The following is a 24,789-nucleotide window of genomic DNA, read 5'->3' as shown; positions in this document are numbered from 1 at the left end:
AGTTCCGTAACAGTTCAGGTCAGTTCCGTAGCGGTTCAGGTCAGTTCCGTAACAGTTCAGGTCAGTTTCGTAACGGTTCAGGTCAGTTATCAGTTTTGTAACGGTTCAGGTCAGTTATCAGTTCCATAAAGGTTCAGGTCAGTTGCGTCACGGTTCAGGTCAGTTATCAGTTCCGTAAAGGTTCAGGTCAGTTATCAGTTCCGTAACGGTTCAGGTCAGTTCCGTAACGGTTCAGGTCAGTTATCAGTTTCGTAAAGTTCCAGGTCAGTTATCAGTTCCGTAACGGTTCAGGTCAGTTCCGTAACGGTTCAGGTCAGTTCCGTAAAGGTTCAGGTCAGTTCCGTAATGGTTCAGCTCAGTTTTCAGTTCCGTAAAGGTTCAGGTCAGTTCCGTAAAGGTTCAGGTCAGTTCCGTAATGGTTCAGCTCAGTTATCAGTTCCGTAAAGGTTCAGGTCAGTTCCGTAAAGGTTCAGGTCAGTTATCATTTCAGATAAAGGGCAGATTTTCTCAGACAGCTAAGGGTGTGTTAATAAAACAGGATCAAATTTGTATATTTTAACATTTGATTTATGAAAGAATAAGCTCAACCAGAAACATGTTTGTTTCTTGTGGGAAAATAATACATTATTTTAAAAACACACAACCCAAAGAGAAATATGACCGAGGATGGACGAGCTGGAAGTCTGGATAGGGACCGGTCCCCCAGTCCATTCACTGCTCACAGCGAAGTGAGGTGTCGCCTGCCATGGAACAACACACTAAAGGAAGATACATAATACAACCAAAAAAGTGAGAAGAAACAGGTGAAGTAGGGAATAAGTGCTACTGTTTGATTGGTTAGTGTGACTCCTGTGTTACTGTTTGATTGGTTAGTGTGACTCCTGTGTTACTGTTTGATTGGTTAGTGTGAGTCCTGTGTTACTGTTTGATTGGTTAGTGTGACTCTAATATGAACAACAAATGTGATGATCACCCAATATCGGTAAAAATCATTCTTGGAAGTCATTTTATACAAAAAAAAAAAACATTTACACAGAGACTTGTGATTTTTCGTACACCTACACACGTAGGAAAATAACATATTACAGTTGAAAACCCTAGTTATATATTAACTGCCTTAATTTTTTATAGAGCAGAAACAACACATCAATTAATTATTCATCAAAGTATTGATATGTTGATATATACAACCCTTCCCATAGTATGTCCTGCTATCAACACCTTGCAGTATCCATACCAAATTATTTTAACACCAATCATGCCGTGTCTTTAAAGACCTTACAATATTATTATTAAATAACTATCCCTCTGAGTTACACCACATATCATAATTGCTGTCTCATATTCACATTGTTGCAGCAATTAATTTAACTGAAAGTCTAGTGCACTAAGGCTACGTCTATACATTCAGCCCAATTCTGATCTTTTGATCAAACACATCAGATCTTTTCACATCAGATGTTTTTCCCCCGAACTGATCTGATTGGTCCAAAAAGATCAGAATTGGGCTGCCTATGTAGAAACAGCTTCTAAGACGCAAAAAAATAAACAGAAGAATAGAGAGAGAGAGAGAGAGAGAGAGAGAGAGAGAGAGAGAGACAGAGAGAGAGAGAGAGAGAAAGATCAGAATTGGGCTGCCTATGTAGAAACAGCTTCTAAGACACAAAAAAATTAACAGAAGAATAGAGAGAGAGAGAGAGAGAGAGAGAGAGAGAGAGAGAGAGAGAGAGAGAGAGAGAGAGAGAGAGAGAGAGAGAGAGAGAGAGAGAGAGAGAGAGAGAGAGGTCCAGAGAGAGGTCCAGAGAGAGGTCCAGAGAGAGGTCCAGAGAGAGGTCCAGAGGGAGGTCCAGGGAGAGGTCCAGAGAGAGAGAGAGAGAGAGAGGTCCAGAGAGAGAGAGAGAGAGAGAGGTCCAGAGAGAGCGAGTCTGGAAGTCAAAGATTATATACAACAGCACTTAATCAAACCACTATTTTTCACTCCTCTCATCCATATAGTACAGGAAGGTGTCATCCAGATGCAGCTATAAACAGCCAGGTGCCCAGGAGGAGTACTGGTACGGCTGATCCTACATCACCACACAGGGCCCCGTATCCACGAAGCATCTCAGAAAAGGTCCTAGGAATCCTATTAGAATCTGGCTTAAGAACAAAAACTCAAGAGTAGGTTTTAGGATGCTAAAGACACTGAGTTCTAGCCAACTCATAAAGTTTATCTCAGCTAGGTTCAGTCCAACCCTCTTCCTGGAGATCTACTGTCCTGTAGGTTTTCAGTCCAACCCTCTTTCTGGAGATCTACTGTCCTGTAGGTTATCTTCCTGTCTGAGTTGGTGCCCCCCCTTGGGTTGTGCCGTGGAGGAGATCTTTGTGGGCTATACTCGGCCTTGTCTCAGGATGTTAAGTTGGTGGTTGAAGATATCCCTCTAGTGGTGTGGGGGCTGTGCATTGGCAAAGTGGGTGGGGTTATATCCTTCCTGTTTGGCCCTGTCTGGGGGTATCATCGGATGGGGCCACAGTGTCTCCTGACCCCTCCTGTCTCAGCCTCTAGTATTTATGCTGCAGTAGTTTATGTGTCGGGGGGCTAGGGTCAGTTTGTTATATCTGGAGTACTTCTCCTGTCTTATCCGGTGTCCTGTGTGAATTTAAGTATGCTCTCTCTAATTTTCTCTCTCTTTCTCTCTCTCTCTCTCTCTCTCGGAGGACCTGAGCCCTAGGACCATGCCTCAGGACTACCTGGCATGATGACTCCTTGCTGTCCCCAGTCCACCTGGCCGTGCTACTGCTCCAGTTTCAACTGTTCTGCCTGCGGCTATGGAACTCTGACCTGTTCACCGGACGTGCTACCTGTCCCAGACATGCTGTTTTCAACTCTCTAGAGACAGCAGGAGCGGTAGAGATACTCCTAATGATCGGCTATGAAAAGCCAACTGACATTTACTCCTGAGGTGCTGATTTGTTGCACCCTCAACAACCACTGTGATTACTATTATTTGACCATGCCGGTCATTTATGAACATTTGAACATCTTGGCCATGTTCTGTTATAATCTCCACCCGACACAGCCAGAAGAGGACTGGCCACCCCTCATAGCCTGGTTCCTCTCTAGGTTTCTTCCTAGGTTTTGGCCTTTCTAGGGAGTTTTTCCTAGCCACCGTGCTTCTACACCTGCATTGCTTGCTGTTTGGGGGTTTTAGGCTGGGTTTCTGTACAGCACTTTGAGATATCAGCTGATGTCAGAAGGGCTATATAAATACATTTGATTTGATTTTGATCAGTCCAACCCTCTTCCTGGAGGGTTGGACTGAACCTACAGGACAGTAGATCTCCAGGAAGAGGGTTGGACTGAACCTACAGGACAGTAGATCTCCAGGAAGAGGGTTGGACTGAACCTACAGGACACTAGTTCTCCAGGTAGAGGGTTGGGCAGCCCTGCATTAGTGGCTATAGTTATTGAGTCATATCATGTGAATTAGGCCTCTTGTGAAATCATTGTCAATAGCGACACATGTAGGTCTAGATTATGTATGGGTTGATCATAGAAATAGCTAAACATTCTTTGAACTAAAAATCAATTGACTGTCTATGGTGCAGGAACCTGTCTATGGGTCAGGAACCTTTCTATGGTGTAGGAACCTGTCTATGGGTCAGGAACCTGTCTATGGTGCAGGAACCTGTCTATGGGTCAGGAACCTGTCTATGGTGTAGGAACCTGTCTATGAGTCAGGAACCTGTCTATGGTGCAGGAACCGGTCTATGGGTCAGGAACCTGTCTATGGTGCAGGAACCTGTCTATGGTGCAGGAACCTGTCTATGGGTCAGGACCCTGTCTATGGGTCAGGAACCTGTCTATGGGTCAGGAACCTGTCTATGGGTCAGGAACCACTGACTAAGCTGCCTTTTTCTATTATCAAGACACCAACTGGTAACTGGTAACTGGTTAGGACAGCTCATGAGGTCTCCTAAATATCTGCTGGCTAGATGTGATTTTATTTTTTTTGATTTGCAAAATGTTCTACTCGTGAGAGATAGTGTGTAGATGCAGGTCCTGGTGTTGCATTGAAGTCTGGAGACCTCCGGGGGTTGCTGGAGGTCTCAGGCTTCATTGTTCCTGTCACCGTTCTCCTGAGGTGCCAGCTGTTCCTTCTCCGTGTTGTCCTCCTGAGGGGGGCGTACACGCTTGAAGAACCCCAGCTGGAGGGAGGGAGGGAGGGAGGAGTCACAGACAATTAGGATCCTATGTCCTCTAATTCTACTTATTCAACTTCTATAGCGCTTTTCATTACAGAAGGAATCTCAAAGCGCTGTTATCTGAACACGCAGATACAGTCTACAAAAGGGCTTAGAAATCCATCCACTCCTGGTCAGGACATGACAGGTGAAAACCAGAAGGTTCAAAAATGATTATTATTATTATTTTTTTTTTCAAGAGATGATAACATAATTTGTAAACCCTGTTTGTAAGCTTTTAAATGACATCAATCTCAACCGTTTATCTTTCCCAGTGATGTAAACACTCAACCGTTTATCTTTTCCATTGATGTAAACACTACAGTGTTTCTAGCTTACTTACCCTACAGTGTTTCTAGCTTCCTTACCCTACAGTGTTTCTAGCTTCCTTACCCTACAGTGTTTCTAGCTTCCTTAACCTACAGTGTTTCTAGCTTCCTTACCCTACAGTGCTTCTAGCTTCCTTACCCTACAGTGTTTCTAGCTTACTTACCCTACAGTGTTTCTAGCTTACTTACCCTACAGTGTTTCTAGCTTACTTACCCTACAGTGTTTCTAGCTTACTTACCCTACAGTGTTTCTAGCTTCCTTACCCTACAGTGTTTCTAGCTTCCTTACCCTACAGTGTTTCTAGCTTACTTACCCTACAGTGTTTCTAGCTTACTTACCCTACAGTGTTTCTAGCTTACTTACCCTACAGTGTTTCTAGCTTACTTACCCTACAGTGTTTCTAGCTTACTTACCCTACAGTGTTTCTAGCTTACTTACCCTACAGTGTTTCTAGCTTACTTACACTACAGTGTTTCTAGCTTCCTTACCCTACAGTGTTTCTAGCTTACTTACCCCACAGTGTTTCTAGCTTCCTTACCCTACAGTGTTTCTAGCTTCCTTACCCTACAGTGTTTCTAGCTTACTTACCCTACAGTGTTTCTAGCTTACTTACCCTACAGTGTTTCTAACTTCCTTACCCTACAGTGTTTCTAGCTTCCTTACCCTACAGTGTTTCTAGCTTCCTTACCCTACAGTGTTTCTAGCTTACTTACCCTACAGTGTTTCTAGCTTACTTACCCTACAGTGTTCTAGCTTACTTACCCTACAGTATTTCTAGCTTATGCCTAATTTTCAACACCAGCCACTAGATGGACTTTATTGGAAACAAGAGAGGATAGGAGGCAAGGGAAGGAAATGTTTGACTCACCTTATACATGATGAAGATTAGCAGAGCCAGCAGCAGCAGTCCAGCCAGCACAGCCAGCGCCACCACCCACCCGGGAACAGGTTCCGGATCAGATTTCAACCAGATCACTGACATACTCACCTTAAGGACACATCACAGGGTTTTACAATACAACACATCTCTATTCATCCAATACACAGAGACAAAGGAAATGACCTATTTGCTGTGGTAGTAACCAGCCATAAAGAACCATATAGGATCATATGGACTCTGGTCAAAAGTAGTGGATTATATCGAGACTGGGGTTCCATTTCAGAGGCAGACCTGGTTCATGTCATGTGACTCACCGTAATTGCGTTGGAGGGCAGCTCAGACACCAGGTTCTTGTTATAAGGCATCTCTATGACGCTGAAGGAAGCGGAGGATCTCACAGTGAATGATCGGTTCTGGCTCTCAGTCTGGATGAAAGAAACACACCATCACGGCTCGATTTTATTACATCAAAAAGGTAGCCAACATACTAGGCTTTTCTTTAAGTTATGGCCCATATAGCTAGCCTGGTGGTGCCAGATTTATTTAAGTTGTGGCCCATATAGCTAGCCTGGTGGTGCCAGATTTATTTAAGTTGTGGCCCATATACAGTTGAAGTCGGAAGTTTACATACACCTTAGTCAAATCCATTTAAACTCAGTTTTTCACAATTCCTGACATTTAATCCTAGTAAAAATTCCATGTCGTAGGTCAGTTAGGATCACCACTTTATTTTAAGAATGTAAAATGTCAATGATAGCAAAGAGAGTGATTTAATTCAGCTTTTATTTCTTTCATCACATTCCCAGTGGGTCAGAAGTTTACATACACTCAATTAGTATTTGGTAGCATTGTCTTTAAATTGCTTAACTTGGGTCAAACGTTTCGAGTAGCCTTCCACAAGCTTCCCACAATAAGTTGGATGAATTTTGGCCCATTCCTCCAGACAGAGCTAGTGTAACTGAGTCAGGTTTGTAGGCCTCCTTGCTCACACACGCTTTTTCAGTTCTGCCCACACATTTTCTATAGGATTGAGGTCAGGGCTTTGTGAAGGCCACTCCAATACCTTGACTTTGTGGTCCTTAAGCCATTTTGCCACAACTTTGGAAGAATGCTTGGGGTCATTGTCCATTTGGAAGAACCATTTACGACCAAGCTTTAACTTCCTGACTGATGTCTTGAGATGTTGCTTCAATATATCTACATAATTTTCCTACCTCAGGACGCCATCTATTTTGTGAAGTGCACCTGTCCCTCCTGCAGCACAGCAGCCCCACAACATGAAGGAATCCCAACCGTGCTTCACTCCAATTGACTCAAATGATGTCAATTAGCCTATCAGAAGCTTCTAAAGCCATGGCATAATTTTCTAGAATTTTCCAAGCTGTTTAAAGGCACAGTCAACTTAGTGCATGTACATTTCTGACCCACTGGAATTGTGATTAAGTGAAATACCCCGTCTGTAAACAATTGTTGGACTTGTGTCATGCCGACTTGCCAAAACGATAGTTTGTTAACAATAAATGTGTGGAGTGGTTGAAAAATTAGTTTTAATGACTACAACCTAAGTGGTGCCAGATTTATTTAAGTTATGGCCCATATAGCTAGTCTGGTAGTGACAGATCTATTTCTGCAGATCCAGTGTGATGCGTCAATAGCAAGCTTTACCAAGCATACACTACGCTTCAACCAGGTGTACCAGGCTCTTGTTCATTAGGGCACACCAGTGGAGACCCATCATTCAGGGCATCTTGGGTTGCCTGTTGTGCATGTTATTTTGGCATTAATACGTGTTGCATATCAGTTTGCAAACAATGTAAACAAAAAAAAACTAAAAATAATTAGAATTGAGTTAATAAACCCTCCCATACAAACATGGTCTCTTCTTGTCTTTTTTGATTCAGGTGTTTCAGCCTAGCTCAGTGCTTTCTGTTGGGGCAGCCATTGGAAAATATGGAGCGTAGGGGTTGGTAATGTCCTCTTGTTGTGCCGTGATTGGCTCAGTGTTCTGTCACTCATGGGGACACTACGTCACTGCCAAATCTAAGGGTAGACCTTGAAAATTCAAGCCCCTTGGGTGCTGCCATAGAGTTACATTAGAAGTGCCCATCCAAGAAGGCTTAATGTCATTGGCCACAGATAAAATGATGTCAAATCACATAGTAGCTTTGATTAGACGGATCATGTCAACATCATACTTTCACAATCTTAGCTAGCAAGCTAGACAAGCAGTCATCATCATGAATCAAGTCGACAATCTACTGGCAAATCTATTTACATTTTTGTCATATGAAGAGAAATAATGAAGATAAAATATTAATAAAACATATTGGTGCTCATTGGCCATTGGACATAAATACACAACAAGATGGAAATCGCAAATTCAACAATGAGTGGTTTGGAAGGAATCAGTGGCTACTAAAGATCACTAACGGCATCATGATTCGACCTTGTTTTTTTGCCGAGTTCCCAGTCTTGAAAGCACCATAAATCCAGAGAATGCCAGACTTTGATGACAAAATTTGCCCACGAAGGACTGCCGCTTCAACTTCCTGTTCAAGTGAGCATTGTACAACAAGATGAGCCCAAAAATGTATTGTACGCTGCTGCATAAATGATGTAATATTCCAGGGAGATATGTATACTGTAGCTAAGAATGTCATACTAACTGTATGTTGTTTAATATGCTGTTAGTAGCCCATGTGCCCCACCCTAATAATTTGGTCTATTTTCCCCCATCTTAATTTTGCCTACTGTTCTGACTTGGTGGTGCACAAGTAGTCTCTAACCTGTTTTAGAGAAATTATATTATTGAATATTGTAAGAGCTTTCATTGTCTGCTTGTATGCCCCCTTTATTTATCCTACGGTTCTGATTTGGTGTACAGGGAGAACGCTGTAAGAACGGCCCATGTTCTGAATTCTGTCGCTGTAAATTTCAAAAGTGCTGAACAAATAGTTATATTGACTAAGTCCGTCCTATCGCGCTCATTAATGTCTTAATCGAAATAACGGATTTCCTCTTATCTGCTTGTCGTCCCCTTATGCCATAGTTTGTACATCTCAATTGTCAGTAGAAACCACATTTGTTTAAGCAAGTCAACGATATCAGCTATGCTTTTTTTTTAAAGGCAGTAAATGAGTCTGAATGAACTGTTTCGCTGCCAGACAAGGTTCCTCTGATAGACAGGTGTAGCAGTGGTAAGGTGTTGGGACTCTGCTGTTGGGACAGCTTTATGTAGGTCCTAACAGTTTGTGGTCACCGTTTGTCACTGTTATAGTGCAATTCATGTATTGTTTAGTGTTGTGTTGTGTAGTGGCTTTGCTGGTATGCGTCCCCCCCTCCAAAAAAATGTTGGTTTGCCCCACCAAAATGTACATGCTAAAATCGCCACTGGGGCACACTGTAGCCACGTCTTGAAATGGAAATCAGAAACGGCATTTCTCATTGGATAGATAGTACCTCCAATGTTACAGTCCCGTTTGGTGCCTAATGAACACAACCCTGCTGTATGCTTCATCTACAGTAGGTGGAATGTCTCATCTTGAGGAAGGTGGTCACCCCCCTATAGTCTTGAGTGGATGTACAATACAGCACAAACACATCTGGGACCACCAGGCTAGTATAGAACGTCTAGGTCCCTTCAAACTAAACTCGAAGCCAGTTCCACTGTGTTTTTTTCTTCTTCCATTGTTCACCTCTAATCAGGGAGTGATTTAGAGGGTGCAATTAATTATCAGGTAGTAAATAAAACCAGCAGGCTCCAGACCTGGTATGTGAAGAGTTGAAAAGCACTGCTCTAGGGGATAACAGACAGGAGTCTCACCTTGAGGAAGGTGGCCACCCCCAGTCTGGAGTGGACGTACAGGGTAGTACTCTGACCTCTCTCCACACGGCCCACCTGACACCGGATCTTCAGGCACTGGGCCTTGGAACAGTCCTGAGTGAGGAGACACATTCACAGTGACATTAAACACAATCCATATGGCTAATGCCATCTGTATGAGTACATTAGTACTGTAGCCAACAGGGTTAGCGATTGAGAAAGTACATTTCAGACTTGCAGTTTACTTCCTGAATCAAGTGAATTGAAATGGAATTTACCGGAAACCCTGGTATAAAATGACAGTACAGCATTAGCCAGGTAATCATGCCAATTACCAGAGTTTCCAGTTCTCCCTCCATCTCTTTCTTCGCCAGCTCTCTGCGGTGAACATGGTTCCTGTTCCTCCCTTCTGTATTGTCTCCACTGGTGGAAGCTGAACCATTTGTCTCTGTTGACAAAGGATTCTAGAACGGACAGAGAGAGAGAGAGAGGAATCCCTTCAATAACTTATATTATTATGTCACCAATAGCAACGGAGGCTCTATCTCAATTGTTTAACAATCTGTTCCCTCATTGTCTCCTCCTGTTCATTTCGACTGGTGGAAAATACTGACTGGTGTAACGATGCAGTGGCAGGTTAGTTTATCGCCTGGCTGACTTTCACCTGGTCGCCTGGCTGACGTTCACCTGGTCGCCAGGCTGACGTTCACCTGGTCGCCAGGCTGACGTTCACCTGGTCGCCAGGCTGACGTTCACCTGGTCGCCAGGCTGACGTTCACCTGGTCGCCAGGCTGACGTTCACCTGGTCGCCTGGCTGACGTTCACCTGGTCGCCTGGCTGACGTTCACCTGGTCGTCTGGCTGACGTTAACCTGGTCGCCTGGCTGACGTTCACCTAGTCACTTCTTTCAGATCAGTGCAATAAATGGGAGGAGCATCGGAGAGGACAGACTGTTTAGACAATTGAAAAAGAGCCAGTGTCTAGGCTGAATGAAATTGTGAATGGAAGGCTGAATGGAAGGGAGAGAATATCACATACTGAGACATTGAGTGGGTTGATCTCCATGTCTGTACTGCAGTTCATGCCTCCGTCCACCTCTAGTTTAGTGATGTAGAGCAGAGAGCCGTTGTTGAACCTGTAGGGCCACTCAATGTCCAGTATGGCCTTGCTGAAGGTACTGGGACCTCTGTTACGCAACTGGAATAAGACAGATTGTAGTTATCGTTACTGCTCCAGGCTTCACTGACTTATAACGGTGTTATGTGAAAGGTCAGCTATGTCCGTTTTTACATTTATCAGTTGACATTAATCTACAGGTAAAGTACATGGCGGGTCTAATGTCACGACACGGTGGGTCTAATGTCACGACAGGGTGGGTCTAATGTCACGACACGGCGGGTCTAATGTCACGACACGGCGGATCTAATGTCACGACACGGCGGGTCTAATGTCACGACACGGCGGGTCTAATGTCACGACACGTCGGGTCTAATGTCACGACACGGCGGGTCTAATGTCACGACACGGCGGGTCTAATGTCACGACACGGCGGGTCTAATGTCACGACACGGCGGGTCTAATATCACGACACTGCGGGTCTAATGTCACGACACGGCGGGTCTAATGTCACGACACGGCGGGTCTAATGTCACGACAGGGTATAATGTCACAACACGGCGGGTCTAATGTCACGACACGGTGGGTCTAATGTCACGACGCGTCTAATGTCACGACACGACGGGTCTAATGTCACGACGCGGTGGGTCTAATGTCACGACACGGCGGGTCTAATGTCATGACACGGCGGGTCTAATGTCACGACACGGCGGATCTAATGTCACGACGGGTCTAATGTCATGACACGTCGGGTCTAATTTCACGACGGGTCTAATGTCACGACACGGCGGGTCTAATGTCACGACGGGTCTAATTTTACGACACGGTGGGTCTAATGTCACGTCACGGTGGGTCTAATGTCACGACACGGTGGGTCTAATGTCACGACGCGTCTAATGTCACGACACGACGGGTCTAATGTCATGACACAGTGGGACTAATGTCACGACACGGCGGGTCTAATGTCATGACACGGCAGGTCTAATGTCACGACACGGCGGATCTAATGTCACGACGGGTCTAATGTCACGACACGGCGGGTCTAATGTCACGACACGGCGGGTCTAATGTCACGACGGGTCTAATTTTACGCCACTGTGGGTCTAATGTCACGACACGGTGGGTCTAATGTCACGACACGGCGGGTCTAATGTCACGACACAGTGAATCTAGTGTCACGACACAGTGGGTCTAATGTCACAACACAGTGAATCTAATGTCACGACACTGTGGGTCTAATGTCACGACACGGCAGTTCTAATGTCACGACACGGCAGGTCTAATGTCACGACACAGTGAATCTAATGTCACGACACGGCGGGTCTAATGGCACGACACAGTGAATCTAATGTCACGACACAGTGAATCTAATGTCACGACACGGCGGGTCTAAATGCACGACACAGTGAATCTAATGGCACGACACAGTGAATCTAATGGCACGACACGGCAGGTCTAATGTCACGACACGGTGGGTCTAATGTTACGACACGGCGGGTCTAATGTCACGACACGGTGGGTCTAATGTCACGACACGGTGGGTCTAATGTTACGACACGGCGGGTCTAATGTCACGACACGGCGGGTCTAATGTCACGACACGGCGGGTCTAATGTCACGACACGGCGGGTCTAATGTCACGACACGGCGGGTCTAATGTCACGACACGGCGGGTCTAATGTCACGACACAGTGAATCTAATGGCACGACACAGTGAATCTAATGGCACGACACAGTGAATCTGATGTCACGACACGGCGGGTCTAATGTCACGACACGGCAGGTCTAATGTCACGACACGGTGGGTCTAATGTTACGACACGGCGGGTCTAATATCACGACACGGTGGGTCTAATGTCACGACACGGTGGGTCTAATGTTACGACACGGCGGGTCTAATGTCACGACACGGCGGGTCTAATGTCACGACACGGCGGGTCTAATGTCACGACACGGCGGGTCTAATGTCACGACACAGCGGGTCTAATGTCACGACACGGCGGGTCTAATGTCACGACACGGCGGGTCTAATGTCACGACACGGCGGGTCTAATGTCACGACACGGCGGGTCTAATGTCACGACACGGCGGGTCTAATGTCACGACACGGCGGGTCTAATGTCACGACACGGTGGGTCTAATGTCACGACACGGTGAATCTAATGTCACGACACGGTGGGTCTAATGTCACGACACGGCGGGTCTAATGTCACGACACGGCGGGTCTAATGTCACGACACGGCGGGTCTAATGTTACGACACGGCGGGTCTAATGTCACGACACGGCGGGTCTAATGTCACGACACGGTGGGTCTAATGTCACGACACAGTGGGTCTAATGTCACGACACGGTGGGTCTAATGTCACGACATGGTGGGTCTAATGTCACGACACGGCGGGTCTAATATAGTGCATTACTTTTGACCAGCCTATATAGGGAATAGGGTGTCATTTGACCAGCCTATATAGGGAACAGTGTCATGGTTGACCTCATAGATGTGCTGTATTTGTGGACCGATGTCTTCTCCTACGACAGGGTTCTCTTTGGACTTCCAGTTAGCGATGGGCAGGAAGAACTGGTCAGGAAGCGCCACCCTACAGCAGAGGGAAGAGGGGGGAGGGGATTGGGGTTCAACGTCTGGGCTATATATACAGTGCCTTGCGAAAGTATTCGGCCCCCTTGAACTTTGCGACCTTTTGCCACATTTCAGGCTTCAAACATAAAGATATACAACTGTATTTTTTTGTGAAGAATCAACAACAAGTGGGACACAATCATGAAGTGGAACGACATTTATTGGATATTTCAAACTTTTTTAACAAATCAAAGACTGAAAAATTGGGCGTGCAAAATTATTCAGCCCCCTTAAGTTAATACTTTGTAGCGCCACCTTTTGCTGCGATTACAGCTGTAAGTTGGTATGGGGTATGTCTCTATCAGTTTTGCACATCGAGAGACTGACATTTTTTCCCATTCCTCCTTGCAAAACAGCTCGAGCTTAGTGAGGTTGGATGGAGAGCATTTGTGAACAGCAGTTTTCAGTTCTTTCCACAGATTCTCGATTGGATTCAGGTCTGGACTTTGACTTGGCCATTCTAACACCTGGATATGTTTATTTTTGAACCATTCCATTGTAGATTTTGCTTTATGTTTTGGATCATTGTCTTGTTGGAAGACAAATCTCCGTCCCAGTCTCAGGTCTTTTGCAGACTCCATCAGGTTTTCTTCCAGAATGGTCCTGTATTTGGCTCCATCCATCTTCCCATCAATTTTAACCATCTTCCCTGTCCCTGCTGAAGAAAAGCAGGCCCAAACCATGATGCTGCCACCACTATGTTTGACAGTGGGGATGGTGTGTTCAGGGTGATGAGCTGTGTTGCTTTCACGCCAAACATAACGTTTTGCATTGTTGCCAAAAAGTTCAATTTTGGTTTCATCTGACCAGAGCACCTTCTTCCACATGTTTGGTGTGTCTCCCAGGTGGCTTGTGGCAAACGTTAAACGACACATTTTTTGGATATCTTTAAGAAATGGCTTTCTTCTTGCCACTCTTCCATAAAGGCCAGATTTGTGCAATATACGACTGATTGTTGTCCTATGGACAGAGTCTCCCACCTCAGCTGTAGATCTCTGCAGTTCATCCAGAGTGATCATGGGCCTCTTGGCTGCATCTCTGATCAGTCTTCTCCTTGTTTGAGCTGAAAGTTTAGAGGGACGGCCAGGTCTTGGTAGATTTGCAGTGGTCTGATACTCCTTCCATTTCAATATTATCGCTTGCACAGTGCTCCTTGGGATGTTTAAAGCTTGGGAAATCTTTTTGTATCCAAATCCGGCTTTAAACTTCTTCACAACAGTATCTCGGACCTGCCTGGTGTGTTCCTTGTTCTTCATGATGCTCTCTGCGCTTTTAACGGACCTCTGAGACTATCACAGTGCAGGTGCATTCATACGGAGACTTGATTACACACAGGTGGATTGTATTTATCATCATTAGTCATTTAGGTCAACATTGGATCATTCAGAGATCCTCACTGAACTTCTGGAGAGAGTTTGCTGCACTGAAAGTAAAGGGGCTGAATAATTTTGCACGCCCAATTTTTCAGTTTTTGATTTGTTAAAAAAGTTTGAAATATCCAATAAATGTCGTTCCACTTCATGATTGTGTCCCACTTGTTGTTGATTCTTCACAAAAAAATACAGTTTTATATCTTTATGTTTGAAGCCTGAAATGTGGCAAAAGGTCGCAAAGTTCAAGGGGGCCGAATACTTTCGCAAGGCACTGTATAAAGTACATTCTGCATTTCTTAACATTCTGTTACCGTGAATCAGTAAAGTCATTACTATATGAGAGATGGTGGGGGGACATCAGTACTGTCTTTGCTACTAAACCACTTATCATGGGATACATACATTCCATCAAACTAAACCCTTCTGTTACTCTCAGGTCTGAGGCACAGACAGACAGACAGACACAGCTGAAGGTCCCACCTGGGATTTGAGCTGGCAGATATTTACTAATTACCAGCTAATTACCTGATAATTATAATCTAAACACAATTTGCATTTTATGATGTGTGTTGGTGACCTCCCACCTGCCCATTAAGGTAGGATAAAATGCAGGAGAATATACTAAAGTGAAATAACATTCTTTGCACACTTCAATTAGATTATATTTCTGTACTTAAATGGCTAAGCTTTTGTTCAGTAATGGCCTTCATTGGAGAAGACAACATACCCTCTGAAATCCACATTGGCCAGAACAGCCAGCGTTGTGATGCTGGAGACCAGACTGCTGGTGCTGTTGAACTGGTTGGAACTGAAAGACAGTATTATATTATTAACTTATTAAAAAGAAAGACCAGATCGTGAAAACATCAGATAAGCAGTGTACACAGTACAGGTTGATGCTAAAACACAAAATGTCCACAAGGTGGAACCATTGCATTGTATTGTAACTTTTGTCCATGATTTTGAACGAGCTGCTAAAGCCTCATAAGAAATATACAAAAACTCCAGACAATTCCACCACAAGACACATGGGCTCTCAACTATATTCTAAACAATTTAACAGTGACTTTGATCAACAGAATATGTTTTCTTTGTAGAGAGGACCAGCGTGACCTTGGGTTAGCGAGGAGAGTAAACAAGAGGTTTTCTTTCATAGCAACGAGGACAGACAAAGGATACAGCTACTCTGTCATTTACATGCTCCTTTCAATCCAACCAGAGAGAAGAGAAATACCATCTTTTTTATTTTTTATTTTATTTAGATTTGCTCTTGTCAAAGTGGCCCAATATAGGAAGTAAGGTGCAGTTTGGGACAAGCCTTTAGTCTCACTGTCTGCTGCCACAGAGTCAGGATGTGTGTGGATGTATGTACAGGGAGTCTCTTCTCTAAAAAGGATTTTTAGTTCAATTAGGTCCTAACTTTATGACCATTCCACGATGTATGAGACACCGTTTCATTCCATTATTTATACAGGTTAGTAGGTTCATTTAAAGATTTAAAAGTCTCGCGAGGGAGACGTACCCAGTTGTTTGGAAGTAAAGCTCCGGAAAAGTAATTTTATTTCTAAAAGTAAGAAAGACTTGTGTTCCGAACCCGTTTTTGTTACCAGCTCATTACCTCTGTATCTGCAGGTCAAACTTCACCAACGTGTCCTGCTCTGAGAGCTGATGAACACTGAAGCGGAGTCCGGCCAGCACCTGAGGACGACATCGCACCACAGCATCGGGATCATCACCATTCTGATTTAAAGTCTCGTACTGCGTTCATACAGGCGGCACAATACTGAAATGTTTTCCAAAAATGTTTTACTTTTGACCAATCAGATCAGATTTTTTTTTTTTTTTTTTTTGCCTATAAATGAATCAGATTTGGGCAGCCTGTGTAAACGCACCCTCTGATCAGAATGAGAATCATCTCTATTCACCAAGTACATTCACATGTACCAGGAATTTCAACTGGTGAAATGGCGCTGACTAGGTGTCTAGTCAACACCAACATAGAAATAGAATCCCTAGAACAGACATACCCCCCCCCCCCATTCAGGTCAACGGGATGGATACCAATCTGCATGCTCCATCCACTCACCTTAATTCCTCCTTTCATGGGGTTCCCCAGGTCACACACCACCACCCTGGTCTGGTTCTCTGTCTTGTATGCACAGGACAATCTTGACAGAGTCTGAAAGGGAGAAACCGACAAAATGCATGATACTATGTTAATGTTAATAGCTAGTCACTTTAACTATACCTACATGTACATATTACCTCAATTACCTCGACTAACCTGTGGCCCAGGTTATATAGCCTCTCTACTGTTATTTTAATGGTGATGTTTAATTACTTGTTACTTTTTAAAATGGCATTGTTGGTTAAAGGCTTGCAATTAAGAATTTCACTGTACACCTGTTGTATTCATAATTTCACTGTGAGGTCTACTACACCTGTTGTATTCATAATTTCACTGTGAGGTCTACTACACCTGTTGTATTCAGCATTTCACTGTGAGGTCTACTACACCTGTTGTATTCATAATTTCACTGTGAGGTCTACTACACCTGTTGTATTCAGCATTTCACTGTAAGGTCTACTACACCTGTTGTATTCAGCATTTCACTGTAAGGTCTACTACACCTGTTGTATTCAGCATTTCACTGTAAGGTCTACTACACCTGTTGTATTCATCATTTCACTGAAAAGTCTACTACACCTGTTGTATTCAGTATTTCACTGTAAGGTCTACTACACCTGTTGTATTCAGCATTTCACTGTAAGGTCTACTACACCTGTTGTATTCAGCATTTCACTGTAAGGTCTACTACACATGTTGTATTCAGCATTTCACTGTGAGGTCTACTACACCTGTTGTATTCAGCATTTCACTGTAAGGTCTACTACACCTGTTGTATTCAGCATTTCACTGTAAGGTCTACTACACCTGTTGTATTCAGCATTTCACTGTGAGGTCTACTACACCTGTTGTATTCATCATTTCACTGTAAGGTCTACTACACCTGTTGTATTCAGCATTTCACTGTGAGGTCTACACATGTTGTATTCAGCGTTTCACTGTAAGGTCTACTACACCTGTTGTATTCAGCATTTCACTGTAAGGTCTACTACACCTGTTGCATTCAGCATGTCCCAGTAAGGTCTACTACACCTGTTGTATTCAGCATTTCACTGTAAGGTCTACTACACCTGTTGTATTCAGCATTTCACTGTAAGGTCTACTACACCTGTTGTATTCAGCATTTCACTGTGAGGTCTACTACACCTGTTGTATTCAGCATTTCACTGTAAGGTCTACTACACCTGTTGTATTCAGCATTTCACTGTAAGGTCTACTACACCTGTTGTATTCAGCATTTCACTGTAAGGTCTACTACACCTGTTGTATTCAGCGTTTCACTGTAAGGCCGCATGTGACATTTTTGTTGTTGATTTGATTTAACACCTTATGTAATGGATAACCTAGCCACCACTGTACCGGGCGATGCACAGTTAAGTCATACAGAGTCTGGGACGGAGAAATGAATAGGATCTATCAGCTTGACTAATGCAATCCATCGGTTTCCTATTTCATTGTCAAAACCACAAACTGTTGTATTGTATTGTCCTTCCCTTCGGGGTGTATCCCTTCCTTCGGCACACACCACGATCAGGCAGTGGGGGAACATTCAACACACAGAGGCAAGACTACACCGAGTGTACAAAACATTAGGAACACCTGCTCTTTCCATGACATAGACTGACCAGGTGAAAGCTATGATCCCTTATTGATGTCACTTGTTAAATCCACTTCAATCAGTGTAGAATAGAAGGGGGGGAGACCTGGTTAAATCATTATTTTTAAGCCTTGAAACTAAATATTTAAGTGCCTTTGAACGGGGTATGGTAGTAGGTGCCAGGCACACCGGTTTGTGTTGGTCAAGAACGGCAACGCTGCTGGGTTTATCACGCTCAACAGTTTCCTGTGTGTATCAAGAATGGTTCACCACCCAACGAACATCCAGCCATCTTGACACAACTGTGGGAAGCATTGAAATCAACATGGGTCAGCAGCCCTGTGGAACACTTTCGACACCTTGTAGAGTCCATGGACCCGACTAATTGAGGCTGTTCTGAGGGCAAAAGGGGTTCCAACTCAATATTAGGAAGGTGTTCCTAACGTGCAATTTACACTGAGTAAAGCTGATGTAAGCTGGTTAAGTTTTCAACTGACACTGCAGAAAAATCTATCCCATGTTTATATATTCCTATAGACACAGTATGTGTGCCGGTTAGATATTGGGAGCAACCTGGGATGTGCTGTTGTACGTTACCGCAGTAAGAGAACGAGTTAGCTAGCATTCTCTAATAGTATGTTATCGCTGTAAGAGAACGAGTTAGCTAGCATTCTCTAATAGTATGTTATCGCTGTAAGAGAACGAGTTAGCTAGCATTCTCTAATAGTATGTTATCGCTGTAAGAGAACGAGTTAGCTAGCATTCTCTATTAGTATGTTATCGCTGTAAGAGAACGCGTTAGCTAGCATTCTCTAATAGTATGTTATCGCTGTAAGAGAACGAGTTAGTATGTTATCGCTGTAAGAGAACGTGTTAGCTAGCATTCTCTAATAGTATGTTATCGCTGTAAGAGAACGAGTTAGCTAGCATTCTCTAATAGTATGTTATCGCTGTAAGAGAACGAGTTAGCTAGCATTCTCTAATAGTATGTTATCGCTGTAAGAGAACGCGTTAGCTAGCATTCTCTAATAGTATGTTACCGCGGTAAGAGAACGCGTTAGCTAGCATTCTCTAATAGTATGTTATCGCTGTAAGAGAACGCGTTAGCTAGCATGCTCTATTTGTAATGGTCGCATTAGCTCCCCCTTGCCAATTCACAGTTATTTCCCTGCTAATAGACGTATCACAAATCTACAGCCATCAATATATACTGTCGTCCTGCACATCTAATCTGCTTCCTTGTGTCTATCGTCAGAATAAACATCAATCAACTGAGATCGCTGGCTGGACAGTACTTTGGTTTGAAAACACAACGCAAGAGAGTTACGAAGTACGATCACATCTGTTACATCTGGGGCCTCCATTTTATTTTACCTCACTGTTGCGTACGACCCCAGTGAAGTCAGCCTGGGGAGGAAGGAAGACATGTAGCTCTGCCTCGTACGCCCCCTCTCCTCTGTTCTCCGCTGTCACCTCCAGGGTCAAGGGGTTATCATCTCCTATGTAGATCTGCTTCTGGTCACTGGGGAGGTCAGAGATCAGATTAACAGAATGATCTGCTTCTGGTCACTGGGGAGGTCAGAGATCAGAGTAACAGAATGACCTGCTTCTGGTCAGTGGGGAGGTCAGAGATCAGATTAACAGAATGACCTGCTTCTGGTCAGTGGGGAGGTCAGAGATCAGATTAACAGAATTACCTGCTTCTGGTCACTGGGGAGGTCAGAGATCAGATTGACCTGCTTCTGGTCAGTGGGGAGGTCAAAGATCAGATTAACAGAATGATCTGCTTCTGGTCAGTGGGGAGGTCAGAGATCAGATTGACAGAATGGAGTTAGACTATGGGAAAGTTTCCATAATTTTGCTATGCCAAAATTCCTAGGTTTGTCAGAAATCCTGGTTGGAGGATTGCCTCCCTGGTTATGCTCGCCTGAAATTAGGATTTCAGAAAACCCTGGGAAGATTTCTGGGATTTTGAAACCTTACTCAGTCAGGACAATCTCCTTCTGGTCACTGGTAGTAGAAATAAAAACTAATGGAAAAGTTAAGACCATCTCACTGATGCCTGATTCACACCAGATGGTCAACCAGAACCTTACTGTGCTGGCTGAGATATTCTACATCACTTTGTCCTTTCCAACATGGTTTCAACAACTAGGGTGGATGTGTAACCAGACCAAAACAGCTCGACTTGGCTAGCTGTTATAGGAATGAATGAATGTGGCATGAGATCCTGGAAGAGGAGGTAACTTAACAAGTGACGGACCACTCACCTCACTACAGACAGCTTGAGGTCTGGCTTGCAGATGTTGTCATCTCCACAGTCCAGAAGGACATGGGCCTGAAAAACATTGTCACAAGCAGACAGTTTGTTAACCCACCTCTCCTACTCACCATGTGACCCACCTCTCCTACTCACCATGTGACCCACCTCTCCTACTCACCATGTGACCCACCTCTCCTACTCACCATGTGACCCACCTCTCCTACTCACCATGTGACCCACCTCTCCTACTCACCATGTGACCCACCTCTCCTACTCACCATGTGACCATGTCACCCACCTCTCCTACTCACCATGTGACCCACCTCTCCTACTCACCATGTGACCCACCATGTGACCCACCTCTCCTACTCACCATGTGACCCACCTCTCCTACTCACCATGTGACTCACCTCTCCTACTCACCATGTGACCCACCTCTCCTACTCACCATGTGACCCATCTCTCCTACTAACCATGTGACCCACCTCTCCTACTCACCATGTGACCCACCTCTCCTACTCACCATGTGACCCACCTCTCCTACTCACCATGTGACCCACCTCTCCTACTCACCATGTGACCCACCATGTGACCCACCTCTCCTACTCACCATGTGACCCACCTCTCCTACTCACCATGTGACCCACCTATCCTACTCACCATGTGACCCACCTCTCCTACTCACCATGTGACCCACCTCTCCTACTCACCATGTGACCCACCTCTCCTACTCACCATGTGACCCACCATGTGACCCACCTCTCCTACTCACCATGTGACCCACCTCTCCTACTCACCATGTGACCCAACTCTCCTACTCACCATGTGACCCAACTCTCCTACTCACCATGTGACCCACCTCTCCTACTCACCATGTGACCCACCTCTCCTACTCACCATGTGACCCACCTCTCCTACTCACCATGTGACCCACCTCTCCTACTCACCATGTGACCAACCTCTCCTACTAACCATGTGACCATGTGACCCACCTCTCCCATTCACCATGTGACCCACCTCTCCCATTCACCATGTGACCCACCTCTCACCATGTGTTACTCTATACCTGATCACAACAGTTACTGTTCTTCCCAAATGGCTCCATACTCCCTATATGGCACACTAGTTTTGACCAGAACCCTGTGCACTACATAGAGAATAGGGTGCCATTTGGGATGTATCCTTAGTTAAAGACATATGTGTACCTGTTTGGAGATGTTGGTGGGGGTAGTCTGCTCCAGGATAGGCAGTAGGCCGGTCTTATCTGCTGCCTGCTGGTAGTCCAGACTAAACTCCATGAACACAGAGATGGGAGTGATCTTGTCCCGGAACTCAGAGTCATCCTGCAGAGCAAGTTATATTATATTATATCATTATATATGGTTATATTATATCGTGGAACACACTAATATCAACTGGTTATATTATATCATGGAACACACTAATATCAACTGGTTATATTATATCGTGGAACACACTAATATCAACTGGTTATATTATATCGTGGAACACACTAATATCAACTGGTTATATTATATCATGGAACACAATCTGTACTATCAACTGGTTATATTATATCATGGAACACACTAATATCAACTCGTTATATTATATCGTGGAACACACTAATATCAACTGGTTATATTATATCATGGAACACAATCTGTACTATCAACTGGTTATATTATATCGTGGAACACACTAATATCAACTGGTTATATTATATCATGGAACACAATCTGTACTATCAACTGGTTATATTATATCGTGGAACACACTAATATCAACTGGTTATATTATATCATGGAACACAATCTGTACTATCAACTGGTTATATTATATCATGGAACACACTAATATCAACTCGTTATATTATATCATGGAACACAATCTGTACTATCAACTGGTTAAATTATATAATGGAACACACTAATATCAACTGGTTATATTATATCGTGGAACACACTAATATCAACTGGTTATATTATATCGTGGAACACACTAATATCAACTGGTTATATTATATCGTGGAACACACTAATATCAACTGGTTATATTATATCGTGGAACACACTAATATCAACTGGTTTTATTATATCATGGAACACACTAATACCAACTGGTTATATTATATTGTGGAACACACTAATATCAGCTGGTTATATTTTATCATGGAACACACTAATATCAACTGGTTATATTATATCGTGGAACACACTAATATCAACTGGTTAATATTATATCATGGAACACACTAATATCAACTGGTTAATATTATATCATGGAACACACTAATATCAACTGGTTATATTATATTGTGGAACACACTAATATCAACTGGTTATATTATATCATGGAACACAATCTGTACTATCAACTGGTTATATTATATCGTGGAACACACTAATATCAACTGGTTATATTATATCGTGGAACACACTAATATCAACTGGTTATATTATATCATGGAACACCCTAATATCAACTGGTTATATTATATCGTGGAACACACCAATATCAACTGGTTAATATTATATCATGGAACACACTAATATCAACTGGTTATATTATATCATGGAACACACTAATATCAACTGGTTATATTATATCATGGAACACACTAATATCAACTGGTTATATTATATCATTATATATGGTTATATTATATCATGGAACACACTAATATCAACTGGTTATATTATATCATGGAACACACTAATATCAACTGGTTATATTATATCATGGAACACACTAATATCAACTGGTTATATTATATCATGGAACACACTAATATCAACTGGTTATATTATATTGTGGAGCACACTAATATCAACTGGTTATATTATATTGTGGAGCACAATCTTTTACAAAGGCAGTAACCCCAGCAGTGGAGCTTGTAGAAGCCTACGGCTGTGCAATGGCATAGCCTTGTTTTGTTCATTTAGCAGACAAGACCCTCTTATTTCCTGAGCCCTTATCACAGTCAAGACACACATATTTTATAACAAAATAAAATGGAACAATATTTTTTCCATCTCATATCTGGAACAGTTATTCCCAGAGTGATCATTTTAAACGGATCTCAATTTGGCGAGTTGAAAGACAATTTCTTCAGGGTAACAAACCAAAATCTTTTATATATATATATATATATATATATATATATATATATATATATATATATATATATATATATATATATATATATATATATATATACACAGTATTTTGGAAAATTCCAAAGAACAGGCAGAATAAACTAAATTGAACATCTGTGTGTATTTAAAAAAAAAATACATAGATAGATAGATACATACAGTGCCTTGCGAAAGTATTCGGCCCCCTTGAACTTTGCGACCTTTTGCCACATTTCAGGCTTCAAACATAAAGATATAAAACTGTATTTTTTTGTGAAGAATCAACAACAAGTGGGACACAATCATGAAGTGGAACGACATTTATTGGATATTTCAAACTTTTTTAACAAATCAAAAACTGAAAAATTGGGCGTGCAAAATTATTCAGCCCCCTTAAGTTAATACTTTGTAGCGCCACCTTTTGCTGCGATTACAGCTGTAAGTCGCTTGGGGTATGTCTCTATCAGTTTTGCACATCGAGAGACTGACATTTTTTCCCATGTTTGAAGCCTGAAATGTGGCAAAAGGTCGCAAAGTTCAATGGGGCCGAATACTTTCGCAAGGCACTGTATATATATATATATATATATACACACACAGATGTTCAATTTAGTTTATTCTGCCTGTTCTTTGGAATTTTCCAAAATTCTGTCCTGACAGACAGTGAGTCACGTGGCCGCGACTTGCTATATAAACCAGGCAGACGGACATTAAGGCATTCAGTTGCTGTTTGATTGAACGTTAGAATGGGCAAATCAAGTGACCTTAGCAGCGTTAAGCGTGGTATAATCGTCAGTGTCAGTCGTGCCCAATCCAGTGTGTCAGAAATGGCCACCCTCTTGAGTGACAGCGTCTAGTGTTTACAGAGAATAATACGACAAACAAAATTCCTCCAGTCAGCTGCAGTGCTGTGGACAAAAACAGCTCGTTGATGAGAGAGAGGTCAAAGGAGAATGGCAAGAATGGTTCACGCTAACAGGCGGGCCACAAACAGGCCAATGACGGCGCAGTACAACAGTGGTGTGCAGATCGGCATCTCGAAACACACAACTCATCTGTTCTCGTCACGGAGGGGATACTGCAGCAGACAACCACACCGGGTTCCTATCAGCTAAAAACAACAAGAGGCGGCTCCAGTGGGCATCACCAACATTGGACAACTGAGGAGTGGAAAAACATTGCCTGGTCCGACGAACCCCAGTTCCTGTTGCGTCATGCTGATGGCAGAGTCATGATTTGGCGTAAGCAGCGTGAGTCCATGGACCCATCCTGTCTGGTGTCA

At 43.3% G+C, this 24,789-nt stretch overlaps 1 protein-coding gene across 2 annotated transcripts in view; it reads right to left on the bottom strand.

The window, feature by feature from the left end:
• Positions 1 to 3,981: 3,981 nt before the first annotated feature.
• The window catches only part of LOC139380981 (integrin alpha-V-like), a 72,279-nt gene continuing 51,471 nt past the window's right edge, over positions 3,982 to 24,789 (bottom strand). For both annotated transcript variants that reach the window (XM_071124191.1, XM_071124192.1), the window contains 13 exons: positions 21,576 to 21,713; positions 20,378 to 20,445; positions 19,482 to 19,629; positions 16,469 to 16,561; positions 16,001 to 16,080; positions 15,110 to 15,190; positions 12,863 to 12,968; positions 10,296 to 10,454; positions 9,593 to 9,721; positions 9,258 to 9,371; positions 5,749 to 5,859; positions 5,423 to 5,542; positions 3,982 to 4,188 (listed from right to left, as the gene is read on the bottom strand). In XM_071124191.1, the coding sequence (XP_070980292.1) occupies positions 4,090 to 4,188; positions 5,423 to 5,542; positions 5,749 to 5,859; positions 9,258 to 9,371; positions 9,593 to 9,721; positions 10,296 to 10,454; positions 12,863 to 12,968; positions 15,110 to 15,190; positions 16,001 to 16,080; positions 16,469 to 16,561; positions 19,482 to 19,629; positions 20,378 to 20,445; positions 21,576 to 21,713 (1,446 nt within the window). In that variant the 3' untranslated portion in view covers positions 3,982 to 4,089. The remainder of the gene's footprint in view (positions 4,189 to 5,422; positions 5,543 to 5,748; positions 5,860 to 9,257; positions 9,372 to 9,592; positions 9,722 to 10,295; positions 10,455 to 12,862; positions 12,969 to 15,109; positions 15,191 to 16,000; positions 16,081 to 16,468; positions 16,562 to 19,481; positions 19,630 to 20,377; positions 20,446 to 21,575; positions 21,714 to 24,789) is intronic.

Source organism: Oncorhynchus clarkii, chromosome 22 (assembly GCF_045791955.1).
Source record: "Oncorhynchus clarkii lewisi isolate Uvic-CL-2024 chromosome 22, UVic_Ocla_1.0, whole genome shotgun sequence".
Classification (NCBI taxonomy): Eukaryota; Metazoa; Chordata; class Actinopteri; order Salmoniformes; family Salmonidae; genus Oncorhynchus; species Oncorhynchus clarkii.
Note: the sequence above shows the minus strand (reverse complement) of the source record. Positions and strands in the feature narration are given on the sequence as shown.